Source organism: Galleria mellonella, unplaced genomic scaffold, assembly GCF_026898425.1.
Source record: "Galleria mellonella isolate WM207_F2 unplaced genomic scaffold, CSIRO_AGI_GalMel_v1 utg90, whole genome shotgun sequence".
Classification (NCBI taxonomy): Eukaryota; Metazoa; Arthropoda; class Insecta; order Lepidoptera; family Pyralidae; genus Galleria; species Galleria mellonella.
Window position 1 is genome coordinate 3,075,237 of NW_026442172.1, and position 16,565 is coordinate 3,091,801.

The window sequence follows — 16,565 nt, forward strand, 5'->3', positions numbered from 1 at the left end:
AAAAAAAATCCAAAAATTAGTGCCCCTTAGAGATGGGCAATCCACCTGGGTGGGTTTAAAGTCTGGTGGGTAAAAACCGGGTGTTTTGGGTTTATTGGGTTTAAACCCCATAAACACCCAAATTTTTGGGTGTTTATGATTTTGTACTTCATCATCGTCATCTCAGCCGCAAGACGTCCACTATACTGGACATAGACAATATTATTATGCAGCCTACAGAATAAAAAACTTTTAATTTGATTTTGAGTTTATTAAGAAAGAGATGAAAGTAAAATGTAAAACTACAGTCAATCACTGTCAGATTCAGAGTTATTACAAGCGATGAATTGTATAGGTTCGATAGGCTCTATTTCGTCTAAACTGTTATGTTCATTTACTTGCTCAATGAAAGCTTCTAAGGTATTTTCTTCATTAAACTGAATGTCCTCGCATTCAGCTTTATGTTTAAGATTCCAGTTATAACAAATGAATGAAATTTTTTCAGTTCTTTCAGTTGTAAGTCGATTTCTTTTGTTATTATGTATGTAGCCTTGGATACTAAAGGAACGCTCAGTGGCTGCCGAAGTACAGGGAGCTGATAGAATACGAATCGCTACTTTGCTTAACTCAGTGGAACCACAAATACCTTTCCACCATATTAGGGGCTCAGTTTTATTTTCAATGCTATCTAATGAGCTCCATACAAATCCTCTGGCCCAAAAGTTTTCTTTAGCTTTATAACACGCCAAATCTGCCATTACATTTGACAAACTTAAGTGTTGGCTTAAATTGTAGATAAACTCCATACCCTTAAGTTCTTCCTCTTGAGTAAGTTCGACTCCTAGAGTCCTGGGGTCTAGAATATATGCTGCAAAATGTATTGGCCTCATTGCCATATTGCATCTTGAAGATACTGATGTTAGAATCTGCTGTTTGCTTTCTTCGCTCAATGTCGAAATCTCATTTAATGCAAAACGTATCTTAGCTTGTACATCTCTAAATGTAATGTATGTGCGATGCAAACGATTCTGGTCGCTCTCTAAGTAAAATATGCTTTCAGTGACTGGTTCCAAAATACTTATACATTCCCCTGTCTTCGTCCAGAAATCATCACTTAGAATTAAATCTTTAATATCTCTTGAAATTACCACATCTTCTCTAACTGTTAATATTTGCAAAGCTATCTTATTTGCTTTCAAACTTTTTAACGAAGTAACATGACTTCCCCATCTTGTAGCACAAGGCAATTTTAGTGTTTGTGTAGAATCTTCACCCTGCCTTGATTTTATCAACAAGGAACTTAATCGTTGACTCCTTTTAACAGTTTTTATTATATTTATGGCTTGCATAATAAACACAGTTACTTCTTGTATCTTTACAATATCTTGGCACAACAAGTTAAGGATATGTGCACAGCAACCGAGAGGAACAACATGTGGATATTTGAGTTTTGTTAATTCGAATGCCTTTTGTATATTTCTAGCGTTATCGCCAATAAGTACAAGAAACTTATTTGCTCCATACACTTTCATTACTTTTTCAACTTCTTGGCTAAGGTATTCACTAGTGTGAGGATTACTTTCTGTATTCAAACTTTTAACGTATGCAGGTTGAGGTTTTGATATAAGAAAGTTTATTATTCCTTCATTTCTTAAATTAGACCAGCCATCGCACTGAAGGTGTAACCTCTTCGTACAAGCTGCTGTTTTACTACCTTGATAAATTCAGTACTTGCTTTGAAATAACTACAAGCATTTAGTTCCTCATTTAACTCAAAACGCATTTCTCTATATATTTTATCTAAGTATTTTGTCGCTAAAGCTTTACGTGAAGGTATTTTAAATTTTGGTTGCAATTTTTCGAAAAATTGTATCCATAAAGGATGTTGCACCATCGATAATGGCGTCCCTGTTACAAATATAGCTCTCGCTAATTCTGTTTTTATATGATCATCGGTGTCTTGAAACTCAGCATTTATTGTAGTGTTAGCAGACGACGAGGGGCTTATAAAAGAATCATTTGTCTCTATCTCTGACAGTCCAGACATTTTGGTTTTGGACGAGCTATCTTTTATAAGTTTCATAGAGTCTTTTAATGTTTCTGGAGATTTTGGACAAGTGATAAGATGTTGAAGCATTTTGGCAGCATTACTGAATTTGTAGACCTTATTACAAAGCTTGCAAGAAACAGACTTGTTTGGTAAAGTACGGTAGTGCTCCCATATGCGTAAATCTTTAGGTGGGCAATCTGCCCGCTTATCGTATCAATCAAATTAAACCTTTTTCAAATGTTGTCTCCCCATTGAACCTAAAAAAATGAACGATGATTAGTTGGTCTGACGAAAATTCAACAATAGAGTGCCTATTTTTTTACAATGATTATTTCTTGTTATTTACAATAAATTTATTAAAAAAATAATAAAATAAATACAAAAAACCTTTGTAAAATTACATCTCCTCGGAGGATTAAACGCAGACGCTAGTTTATTATCGTATTGTTCTGTATTTTTCTCAGCAACTTCTTTAATTCGATTAGGTACTTACGCATATTATGTTAAAAATAAATATCTAGTACACATCTTAGGCTATCCACCATTATTATCCAATGACGACTCTCAGCTAACTATGCACTATCATCCAAAATAAACGTGTATGGAAAATTTTATCCCAGTCGGTTGAGGATTGAGGATAATTGCATCAACATACGAACATACCTACATACTTTTATTTACATAACGCAAGCTAAATAAAAGCTTGTAATAATACATTACATACTAATTTTAAGTTAAAATTGTTAAGTGATCATGATATAATTGTATCATTCAAAAATCCACTTACCTTTAATTATTTCTTGTTAAGTATAAATATTATTTCAAATCTGCTCCCTTAATATGCACTTTTTTACTGCTTTTCCTACCTAACACGTTACCAGGAAGTCACGTTACCAGAGTCAGAGTAATAGTGAACACGTTTGACAGTGATTGTCGTCGCCTCATATTCAGCGTCGACGAATAGGGGAATCCCCAGTCATAATGTATTGCATGCGTGGCGGTCTTACTTCAAATCCATAAACAAAGAGATAATTACAGAACTCGATACTAGATGGCGCTGTTTTTGTTTGAAGAAAGTTTGCGGGCTAAAATACATAGAATTTCATCAATGACTTCCACAAAGAACAACATTTCTGTTTTTTCTAAGTCCGTATCTCTTCCGTATATTTCATAAGATATAAGCTTGGGCTACATTGTTATGCAACGTGATTTTGTCGCTGTCTTGCTAGCAGGGTTGACAGATATACGATTTAAATCGTACTCATACTATTATTTGTCTATTTTTTAATGTACGATCGTAAAGATTATGATCGTAATTCGCACAAAAACATACGACTTTTTGGTTACCTGGCAACATTTTTATTATGAAACGAACATGCTCACATCATCAGTCACATGCAACAATTTATTGGGGATTTCCCCTTCACATCTGGCAGTCCTGCTTGCTAGAATATAGGTAAGTCAGCCACAGTTACTGACGATCGATATTTAAAGGGTATTGTTTTTGTGCTAAATATTTCATAAAAACGTTATTTAATACTTTGTGGATTATTAATTTAGTTGATAATCACTGGAAGTAAAATGGATGCTAATTTGAGAGATCAAGATCTTCGTATAAAACAGTTAATAAAAGAAAATCTACGTAAGTACTCTTTTTATACCTAGGTAGGTAAGGTATAATAAACACAAAAGGTACTTAGATCGCGTGTGTTCGAAGCATTTATTCTAATAAATTTAATTTAAAATTGTAGAAAGAAAAAAATGTCTGCCAAGCCGTAGCCGAAGCCGATCTCCAAATATATTTGGCGATAGTGAGACCCAGTGTCCAGATGATTTACCCAGCGTCGTCGCAACAAAGAAAAAAACGAGGATAAAGTAAAAGAAAATTTACTGAAAGAAGAAACAAACTGTTCTAAATGCTTAATTTATGGAGAAGAGGATAAAAGAAATGAGTATTTCGGACTGTTAGTGGCTCAAGAATTTAAATATATACGGCCATGTGTGCGAACGAGGTGTTATGAAGAAATTTTAAAGTATCTACGGGAAGCAAAAGGCCAACATGTTGATCAACTGCAACATGAAAACACTGAAAATTAATTACTTTCATTTTATTATATATAGATTTTTAAAATTTCCTGAAATATTATTAGTTAACGTTTTATTTAATATTGTAGAATTGATCAATACAATTTATAAAAATAATTTATTGGTATTACTTACATATTTTCAAAAAAATACGTAAAAACCTATTTTTTTGGGTGATTATGGGAGTTTATGGGTGTTTATTGGGTTTTTACCAAAGCACCGGGTTTAAACCCGGTGCTTTGCCCATCTGTAGTGCCCCTCGAGTGTTACAAGAAATTAATAATATCAATGATTGCCATATTTCTGTCAGTACCGTTCGGAACGTATTACGTAGTAACGATTATCATGGAAGAACTGCGCGTAAAAAGTATTGGGTAAATGATATTAATAGAAAAAAAGATTAGAATTCGCAAAAAAATATATTAATGAAAAAATCATTTTTGGCAAACTGTTATTTACTCAGATGAATCGAAATATAATATTTTCAAATCGGATGGGCATCATATGGTATGGAGAAAACCTAATATGGAATATACGAAAGAAAATTTATGTCCAACGGTAAAACACGGTGGTGGGTCAGTATTTGTATGGGGTTGCATGAGTGTTTTTGGGGTGGGAAAACTTGCATTTATTGATGGAATTAGGGATCACAAAGCGTATATTAATATTTTAAAAGAGAATCGTCTCTCTAGTGCAGCTCAAATGGGTTTTAACAATAATTGGATATTTTTACAAGATAATGACCCTAAACATAAAGCATGGAGTACTAAAGCATGGATCCTGTTTAACGCTCCAAAATACCTAGAGATTCCTCCTCAATCACCTGATATTAATATTATAGAGCATGTGTGGGATTATCTCGATAATAAAATTCGAAATCGACCAATTTCGAGTAAAGAAACACTAAAAATTGCGCTTCGCGAAGAATGGGCATTGATACCGTTTTCTTATATTTTCAAACTAGTTGATTCGATGCCGCAGAGACTCCAAGCTATCATCAATGCTAACGGTGGTCCAACAAAGTATTAATATTTTTTTAATATTCATTTACTTACAAATTTTATAAGTGTACGAATACTTTTTGTTTGTCATTATTTGCTTAGTTAACGTAAAAATATTTTTATGTTGTATAATTTATTTTATTAAAAAACAAAAATTATCATAAACAAAGTGCGGGAATGTTAAAATATTTAATAGTATTGATTTAAATTAGATAAATAAAAGAAAGTCTATCAAATTCGTATTTTTTTTATTACAACCTTAGGTGTACGAATACTTTCTACACTCACTGTATATATTGTTTGGCGCTGAACGCATTATGGCAACGGCTGCAATATTTATGATATTCGAACTAGATAGCACCATATTAATATGTCATGGGCTATTTAAAGTGGTAACCTTTTATAATCTACCTTCACAGGGCACAACAACAACAGGGTACTTACAATTTTCACGATTATTATTGTGGAAAACAAAATTATTTTTCCACGATGAACCTTTTTAACTGCTATACTATAGCGGAATATAGTGCTTAGTGTGAATTGTATAAAAATATACACACATTCACGGCAATAATAGTATGTATAGAAAACTTAACTACGTCGTTGGCGATATTAATTTCAGAAACTGAATTCCATACAGACTTATCGAAGTAAGTAAACGGTAATATAACGTAAATTTTGTATAACTCTCACAAGACAATTGGATTTTCACTCAAAATTTACCACTAATGGAGATTTGGAACACTTTCATTGGAGAGAATCAAGAAATCAAAGAAGTCTTTAACCAATAAAACTTTTATTAATATCCAGAACTTACAAATATTATTCCTGTGTCTATACTTAATTTACCTAATGATTTATTTCATAACAATATGTACAACTAAATCACAGAAAAAGATTTTGTGTAGATAAGAAATTCACAAAAGTTTAAAAACAGGAATATCAGTTCTAACGTCTGTAAATATTGGAACACGCAAATCAAATTTACCATATTATAAACAAGTAGATACATGTAAAATGGGTAGATACCTAAAAATAAAAGACTGTTAACTAGGCGTTTATAATAGTTTAATTATTTATTAATACCTACATTTATAATCATGCGCCTGTTTCTATGTAGGTAGATAGGTACTTGAACATTAAGATCCCATACACACGTCTCGGTTCGCTCTATCGATCTGGTAATATTTTTTACGTAAAAAAAAAGTGTATTTACACTAAGAGCGGAACGAGACCAACATTACAGTGGGGATCTGACCTAACAGTAATTTACCTACATATTTGTTTTAAATGTTATATTCACATAGAATTACTGCCTGAAAAAAATAGGGTCAGATCAGAGCAAGTTTAGGTACACAAAATATTATGTACATACCTACCTATTTGTAACACATGTACATAATTTATATGTATTACTCAACATCACAAACTTTATAATCTCTTCTTGATGAATCAATTTTAAGATGAAGAGATTAAAAGAATAATAATAGGTATAAAGATAATTAAAAAACAGATCGACTGATCAATAAACAGACAAAATCGTACTAGATCTAGAAACGTGAGACTTGCACACTGGTTTTTCATGTAACAAGTGATATTCACCACCCCAACCTACTTCGGTAGCTTGTAACGGAGTACCACGATCATGGCTCGTCGCACATCGTTTTTCAGCGATTACTAGGAATCTTATTTAATTTCTATCCCTTATTGTAAATAAAAAATAAAATTCCAATATTCCTCCAGGAACGAGAAATAGGATCGTACGAATGAAGTAAACCGGTTACCAAAGCTTACCAAAAAGACGGTGAGAAAGGGCGTGGTTAATGTTACAGGGAAAAAGAAATTGAGCTGGCCCACTACATACCCATATACCCTCGTACGTCTGTTACTTCACACGAGCGCCAAGCACCAATGAAAAGTGCGTTTTACAGAAAAAATAATTACACTCAAATTACAAGATTTCCTTTATTACAAGTTACAATTTTCAGCGTCAAATTTGTTGACTTTTAAAATAAAAAGTGACGATATTTAGTTTTATCCTCCGAGGACATCCAAAATTGATTCCAAATTATAACTTGCAACAGACTATATAGTTATAATAATAATCATTATTTTAAATAATTTTCTTAATTGAGTCAAAAAGACGAAAGTATTGAAATAACATTATGATATTAATTAACCGATAGACTCCTATTAAGTTTGACTTAAAGCTTTTAAAACAATTTTTACTATAGCAATAAATATATGACGGTACAAAACACAAGTTATTTAATTCATCAACGAATCATTATTCTACTAGATTCTATCAAAAATACGCTTATGGCCATTGACTTAATCGAAATAGAATAAACAATACAATCATTCATAAAACAAAATAGTGAAGCCAATATATACTCTTAAAAATTAAAAATGTGAGTAAATTGATTTGAATTCCAATTAGGTACTCCTGCTGTGTACTCTACAGTATCTCCAAATCACAGTGCCGAATTTGTGGAAACTTTTTCTGTAAAATTAAAAATATATAGTTTTATAACTACTTAAATAATGTACAAACCACTTAATTTGTTTTAATAAAACTCACCCTGAGTTTTAATTCTATTCTATCAATTTCTCCGCCTAACATATCGACAATATTTTCACCATGTTTCAGTAAAAATGCTTCTACGTCATCAATTGTATCAATTTTTTTCATGTCCTGAAAACAAATACAGCTTGTAAAACAAATGTTTTCCCTTTTATCTGAAAAATAAAACAGAACACGACAACAATTGCTTGCTGAGGTCAGTTCATTTCAAATCTGATAAAATTAAGTGCGTCCGTGCATGCTTGTGTGTGTGTGTGTGTGCGTGTGCGCGCGTGTGTGTGTGTGTGTGTGTGTGTGTGTGTGTGTGTGTGTGTGTGTGTGTGTGTGTGTGTGTGTGTGTGTGTGTGTGTGTGTGTGTGTGTGCGCGCGCGCGTGTGTGCGTATGTGTGTGTGTGTGTGTGTGTGCGCGCGCGTGTGTGTGTGTGCGCGTGTGTGTGTGCGCGTGTGTGTGTGCGCGCGTATGTGTGCGCGTACGTGATGTGTGCACTCATCTATATACTTAATGGTAAAACTTATAAATTTCTTACCTCCAACAGCACATTCAGCTCATGTTTTTCTAAATATGACCGTGTGAGTGCTCTGCCATCAAAGTCAACTTCAGCCTAAAAATAGTTATAGTTTTTAATAAATCACAATGCAGTACGAAATACGATGTAATGCATAAATTATACATATTAATAGTCTACTTTCATACCTTATATCTAATGAGGTTACTGCCTATATCTATACCCTTGACGTCATGTATGGCTCTAATCATAAAGTCTCTTTCCAGTACGCTATTTATTTCATCAAGTTGCTCTTGTGGAATTGATCTAAAAAAAAGTCAGTAACATATTGCCTTAATTCAAGTAAGCTTCTTAATATTTTTATGAATTATAAATATGATTCTAAAATTTTGTGTGTATCATTTTTAGTAAAGTTTTATCAATAAAGAATAATTTGTACCATTGGAGCATTAAATCTTTGTGCCAAATACATTCTATTCTATTCAGCCATTAACACAGGACTATCTGTGTCTCTCCGTTATGAGTAAACATAAATATGAAAAATATAAATCTAAATATTCGTCAGAATATATCTATCCATTCCTATTAAATGAGAGTTTTACCTGCCCACAAGCGCATTTACATTGCTAAGAATTATAAATGACGCTACTCCAGCTAGCACAGTGCCAACTAAAAGACTGCCGATAGCATCTGGCAATGGATTGCCAGTATATTGCGATATGGCCATACATGTGGCGGCGAGGACCACGCCGGCTACAGCTGCTGTATCTTCCAACAGTACGACATTCACTGACGGATCTGAACTGCGCATAACTGAAAGCACATATATTCTGTTATCTTACGGCGTGTAGATATTACTTTCCTCTCAAATCAATTGCGAATTCTAGAAAATTCAGTACATTTAATCATCCTGTTGTACACAAATAATTAAAAATATATATATAATAAAAAAAATTTACATATATATAATTTACTTATAATTTTAGTGATGACTCAAACATCACACGGTTTTTTTAAAGAAATATAGCTTTGTTACTCACTGATCATATAGTTTCATATAGGTGATAGATTTTTTTAAATCGTTATGTATATTTTGAGTTATCCATTACAAACAAAAAATCAAATCATTCCTCTTAATAATATTCATTTAGATGTACTCAATATAATTCTCAAGAGGTACAGAATAACAGGGTGATAATGGAGAAGAAGATAAGAGAGATGACTATTACTACCCTCTATTAGAAAGGTCCAAAGTCCGTTTATCATTTCTAGTAGTATAAAATATTATATGCAATAATCCACGAGAATAAAGAGTGTATTTCATATATATTACTATTATTGAAAATGGGTCATTTTACCATACTCGTGCAAGGGCACATTTGCTTCTTTTGCGCCTTTTCTTATGGCACTTAATGCTACCATTAAAGTCGCTCCTTCTGATACAACAGCACCGCCAAGGACAAAATATGCCTGCAAAAACGAAAAAAAAAAGTATAAGAAAATTAACGCAATTTATTTTACGCAACTTAGAATGGTAAACCATCTGACAGTCCTCCTGATGGTAGGTAGTAACCATCGCCTTTAGATATGTACAGTACCATGGGAATAATAGAGTATGGTATACTGGGTCACTCATGATACCCTTCATGGGCTGCCATCCCTGTACTTTTATTAGCCATACCACATCCTTCAAAGCGAAAGCACCATGCAATTACAACAGCTTCACAGCAGAAATACGAATGGGATAGAGGTATCCAAGCAGACGACTTTTATACAAAATCTCCTTCTGGTATGGAATTATTAAACCAGTTAAGTTTGTACATGACTGTAGTTTATAAATGATAATAATATATAAAAAAAATCTACTTGTTGGGACTGGTCTGCTCTGGTCACTGTAACCTATTTATTTTATTGATTTGTTTTAATTATATACTATATATTTTAAATGTTATGATTTGAAACTGCTTAGTAGTTTGTATTTACACAAATTCATTATTTATATAATTAAAAAAAGCAAAAGCTGAGTTTCTTGTCCATTTTTTTGGCTAAAATTGCGTTCTGAGTGAAAAAATTACAATAAAAAAATGCTTAAATCTAAGTTTACTCGAATAAAAACATTTCTTCTTTCTAGTACACTTTTACAGATAAAATTTTTATAATTTTTTAAATTTGTAACAACAACACATAGGCCTTCATTATATAAAGAGCTACTTTCTTTTATTGTAATTAATTCGAAACCGTTATAAATGTAACTTGTATGGGAATGTGAGCCTCGAGTTTTCATATTACAGATTTATAATTACTTAAAATTAATAAACATAATAATATGTCATTTAATATATTATTATATCTTACCCAATAAAAATCGTGAAGTGGTTGTGGATCCAGTATGCCCATAAAACCATGATAAAATGACAGTCCACTCCCTACACAGAATATGCCTACACCAGAAATCAAAGATGATACATATCTCATATTTGTATAGCCATATGGATGATCTGGATTAGCCATCTGTAAATTAATTTGAAGTTAATAAAAGCAAGTTTAATAATACAACTTTATTATTTTAAACCATAAAATAAAATAAACCCGCTAAGATTGTTATTCGACTCAAACAAATATTATAATCTATCTAAAACTAAGTTGACAAAATAAGCAATTCACCAGCAGGTATATATGTAGTTCATGATATCAAATTTAACTTAATTAATATTAAATTTCTCAACTGAAATTCTGTTTTATAAAATTCTATAAAAACTAAAACGTAGCTAAAACCCCTTAAATTATGCATTACAGCAATACCTCGTACTTACATAATAAGACTGAACGATAACCGCACAAGTCGAATTCACGTAAGTCAGAGTATAATCGTTAACGCCTTTCTGTGAGTTTCCTGGCTCCTAGTTATGCGTTCATTTCGCGGGACACGTTCGGACTTACACATTAGCTTAATAATAGTGTAAATAATAAATAAAATGTAAATAGATTTGTGTGACATTCAAACAATAAAATCGACAAGATTTGAAGATCGCGTATTTCCAGGTTCGCGTAAGTCGGCGTAGCGTACGTCGAGGTATTACTGTATTTTTACTAATATATTAAGCGGATTAACTACCAATCGCTATGAATTTTTAATGACAGTTACTTACTTGAATAGATTTATGTATACCATATGCTAGAATTAGCTGATTTACAGTGTCTGCAAGAGAGTGGATACATTCCGAAAATAAACTATGAGATCCAGTATATAACCAGGCACAAAATTTGAATAAAAAATTACACCCGTTTCTGAAAAAATACATATAAAATATAGTTTTTATATACCACTGAAATGGCAAACAAGCATAGGGCTCACTTGATGGTAAGCGGTTACCGTAGCCTACTAACTCCTGCAATGCCAGGGTTATTACGCGCATGTTTTATGTGAAAAAATATTCTATTGTGGATTCAATAGAATATTATTTAATCAATTTATGAAAATATCATATATAAATTGTTTCAAAATTGCAATTTAACACATGAGTCTGTGGGATACTAAATCATTAATCAGAGAATAAAAGGAACATAGGCCTACTCAATATACTAATAAAAATTACATATAATAAAAAATCTTTCAATTTCTTGACTTCATAATATAAGACATATGCAAGTATTAATAACTTCATCTTATTACATAAAAAGTACATTATTAAATTATAAATAACTAGATAATGGATCTAATAATTCACTTCCTTACTTTTTTCTTCTACATAAATATACGTAATGTAACTATTACATATATTAAAGAACTTACATTGCAATAGCAGTAAGAACTACTCGACCTGATCTAGTTTTTAAACCCATTTCTTCCACTTCCGGCTTTAGACGATTATGGCCCATTTCTCTTCTGTAGTCTCTTAGCCTTCTTTTCACGGTAAAAACATCTGCAGAAAGAATAAAGTTAAAAAGGAATTGATATAAAAAATTAAATAAAGGAGATGTTTCATTTTGGGCCCAGTAAATGTAGTATCACAAAAAGGTCTTGTCAGACACCATACATTCAATAACAGTAATAAATCTGAAGTGACTTTTTTCTGCTTTACTCTAATTTCATATCAACATGTAAATTATTGCTTAAAAGAAAATAAGGCACATATAGTATATTAAATGAAAGCAGCACAATCCCAAAATCCAATTATTTGATATTTTGCAATTTCCTATTCCATTGCTCCAGAAAAATGCAATCAAAATAATATTTATGCACCATTATTTTTACTTAGTATTGGAATAGTTAAATTTTGGATTTATTTGTGCCAGAAGTCAACAAAAATTAAGAGAAGATATATTACAGCATACATTCGACTGGACCCAATTTTTATATAATTTTGAAACATCACCTTCCTAAATACCCCTAAAATCACCTTGTTCATATCTCCGCCTGTCCAATTCTCTTCTCAATAGTTCTTTTTCTAAGGCTTCTTTTGATCCCCATACCTAAAGACAATATCATTTTGATTACATAACAACAAATTAACAATTTCTATTTGCTTTTTACTAATGCCACTATAATGTTATTATAGAAAAACTTTTCATCAAAAATGATTACCTCAATTGCTTTAGCTTCCACATCTTTTCTATAATATACAGTTATTGGCGGCTCTGATTCATATGGTGATCTTCTTAACACTTTTGGAAGTGTTTCTAAATCAGTTTGTTTCAAAAGGCATTCAGTCATGGCCCGCATTGGTGTAATAAAGTTACGCTCGGTATATGAAGCAGAGAAATCTATTAATAATCTTTTCTTAACTGTAATAGATATAATAATTAATATAACCAATTAAAAAAAGGAGAATATTTTTCAAATTTATTACTGAAGTAATAAAAATATTAATTTACCTGAAAGTCACTCTATAAATAAAATTAAGACAAATGAAGAGAAATTAACTTTATTAATATTATAAGTGTGAGTATTTCATAAATAAGTTTTAATTTTTACACTAATTCCTACATGTCTGCACACATTTGAATAAAATTTTATACCCAGAAATATCATAATTATCTGCATCAAAACACATGATATAATTTATCTTGATTTATTTATTTATTTAACTTTTATGTACAAAAAAAAGTATACATTTGAATGAAGCTATATACAACTAGTAAACCATAAATGAAGAGCAATACTTTTATGATTATACCTACTTTTTAGGCAGTAGTGGGAGTTCCACCTGATGAATAGTGATTATTGCTGGCAACTTGAGCAGCCAAACTTTTCTTATAGTTTTGTATCTGATATTCCTTTTATATATACATTCTATTTGCACATAGAAGATATTGGTGGGTAAACATTGATATATCAACTGGCATTTATAAAATAATTGTTGATTTTTTTTCTAAGTGACACCTCTGTTTCTATGTCTCAAAAAATATTTTTTACCGATTATATAATATCATTAAAAATACTTTACTGCCACAGTAGTAACTGTTGCACATCATCATCATTTCAGCTATTATCTGTCTACTGCAGAGCATAGGCCTCCCCCATAAACTGCCATAAAGAATGGCCCTGAACCACCTGTATCCACTGACTCCCTGCAAGGCATTTAAAGTTGTCGCTCCATCTAGTGGGGTTCATTCATCAACCTACACTGCCCTTATGGGATCACCACTAAGAACCTTTCTTCTCCATCAATTGTCAATTCTTTAAGCTATGTAACCAGCCCATTGCCACTTCAGCTTGCTTATCATTTGGGCTATGTTGGTGACTTTGGTTCTTTTATGGATACCCTAATTTTAGATTCAGTCAAAGAACATCCAAACATAACCCTTGCCATCACTTGCCAAGTAGTTTGAAGCATTTGCATAAAGGTAACCATGTAGAACCATATTTCAATTCCAGAGGTCATCACTAGCAACATGCACTGATTAAAGTGAAGTAAGTACTTTTATACATTGTTAAATAATAAAGTGGACTAAAGTAGGTAGACTTAATATAAACATGACAAACTGATTCAAGTACACAGCATGTTTTATTTTGGAATATATTTAAGACTTTCAATATATGGAGATTTTTTTATTGATATTTAATGGAATGGCAAACCTACCTATATTATCAGTATATGCTGGTGAGGCACTAGTGAGAGATAACAGGAAAGAATGGAAACAGATCAGTTGGCTCATCATGACAAATACTTAAAGAATAATCATAGTAGTTTCCAGAGGAACCATATGGAAATCAACCTAATAAGGTATATTGCTAACAATAGGACGGCTAGTCTAAATTACTATCAATCCCTTTCCTCCCCACACCATTTCAAAGACAGCACACTATACACTAACTCCCATGACATCATTATCATGAGTGATCATTTTGAAGAATAAAATGAGAAAAAATAAACATACCTGGCGGAGCAGTATTTTGTTTAGGAACAGAACTGGTTGGTGCCTTCTCAATAGTCACTTTTGTAACTACCTTATCTTCATCAGTTTCAGTTTTCACTACTATATCCCCAGTAGTACTCTGTGTAATAATGCTTTTCGATGTCGATTCTGCATTTGCCAATGACTGTTTCTTTAAGTCATTTTCGTCTTTTGGAGTACTTTTGTCGTGAACAATACTGGTCGTATTGATAAATCTCCATGATTTTTTATTTATACCACAATACGTCTCATACTTTAGTACTTTAGGAAACCTATACGATATCGCATGCAGGTGTCTCAATTGAATGGATCGTCTACTTAATTTTCTATAAATATTTTTAACAAATAATGAAGGTAACATGATTATTCTTAATCCTTTGAAAACCAAACGCGCTCAAATTCGATTCTCTTTTTCGTACAGTTATCAAAACATATTTGCATATGTGTATGAGATTTATATCCTATTACATATCATATGATATTAAACAATTGGAAATTGTACTTTGTATAATAAACTATTAAATAATTATATTCAATTGTATTTAGCAGATGTACTTAACAAATCACAGAACAAAACAGATGTCTAATCTTTTTTTTTTTATACAACTAGTAACGATGCGCGTATTTAGTAATACGATTACTAATTGAGCGATTGAGCAATTAATTCGAACTATTCGATTGTATACGAAAATCATTTAAATACTAATTTTATTCTCTATACTGTTTTAACTAGTTGCTAAAATAAAGTTATTCATGTATGATGAGTCGGCATTACAAACGTAGCTGAGTCAAGCTGATCTGATCGGTTCGACGAGATAACGATTAATCGATACAATTGATTCATCAATTCATACTAGTTATTATATCCATTAATTAATCTCAATTCATTATAAGTAAAGCCGCTGAATAAAGCCAGGAGACTAGGTAATAACTACTTATTGTATCAACTAAATACTATACCATTTTAACTATGTTATAAGAAAAGAAATATATGAATTTATTATATAGGTAATATTAAGTAGATATAGGTATTTAAAACAAATGTTTTTGGTTTCATTATTATTCATGTAGATCGAAGTAATATTTAGTATAATTAATTGATACAAAATAATTTATATTACTAAATTATTAGTAAAATTATAACTTTAGTAATTATATGATTAATAATAATAATTAGTACGAAAATAACGAAATCATTTGAATTCATGCACCAGTATAAATTAGTGATGTAAGATCGATAATAATAATCAATCAACTTGACTCAATAACAGAGTATAGTATTTATCAAAGATACTCGTACACATAGATTTAGGGAAAAAGCAGCCCTACTAATTACCTAGATCGTTGATATAATATTAATTTAATACCACGTGACACACATATTACTCACACAAGTAGTACTGATATATTTTCAACAACGTAAGTTAAAACTATTTACCCAAACTGCTCACTGTAAAAGACAAAAATTATCTATTTTGCATAATTATAAGCAAAAATGATAAAAGTGTTTATTTGAATAAGCATTTATTTATAATATTATACATGTACATTGTATAATACATTATTTCATTTAAATGATTTACTTTATCACAATTTTAATTACTCTGCCTTCCACATAAATAGAAAATATATACAGTCACCTCAGATTGTTTAGAACTCAGTAAAACAAACAATTTCACCAAACGTTTTTTTTGTATAACTCTAACGGTTTATGCAGTGCAAGCTGAAATAGCTCTAAGATGATAGGATATCTGTCCTTTTTAACAATTTATAATTATATTTCGTCTAATTTACGCATTATCTTTGTTCATATAGCCCATATGCTATTCTGATGTATAAGTTATGTTATTGTAAAGTTTCATTTAAATCCGTCCAGTCGTTTTTGCATGAAAAATAACAAATATTCATTCATCCTTACAAAATTTCGTATTTATAATAATTGGATTATCTTTGCAAAAATA

General features: G+C 31.3%; 1 protein-coding gene across 1 annotated transcript; it reads right to left on the reverse strand.

The window, feature by feature from the left end:
* Positions 1 to 5,894: 5,894 nt before the first annotated feature.
* Positions 5,895 to 15,193, reverse strand: LOC113523578 (zinc transporter 9). The gene is made up of 12 exons (XM_026909571.3): positions 14,587 to 15,193; positions 12,791 to 12,990; positions 12,606 to 12,678; positions 11,999 to 12,128; positions 11,355 to 11,493; positions 10,561 to 10,716; positions 9,564 to 9,675; positions 8,808 to 9,018; positions 8,394 to 8,511; positions 8,227 to 8,301; positions 7,697 to 7,810; positions 5,895 to 7,618 (listed from the first exon to the last, which is right to left on the reverse strand). The coding sequence occupies exons 1-12, from the start codon at positions 14,963 to 14,965 to the stop codon at positions 7,574 to 7,576; spliced, it is 1,752 nt and encodes a 583-aa protein (XP_026765372.1). The 5' UTR covers positions 14,966 to 15,193; the 3' UTR covers positions 5,895 to 7,573.
* Positions 15,194 to 16,565: the final 1,372 nt, after the last annotated feature.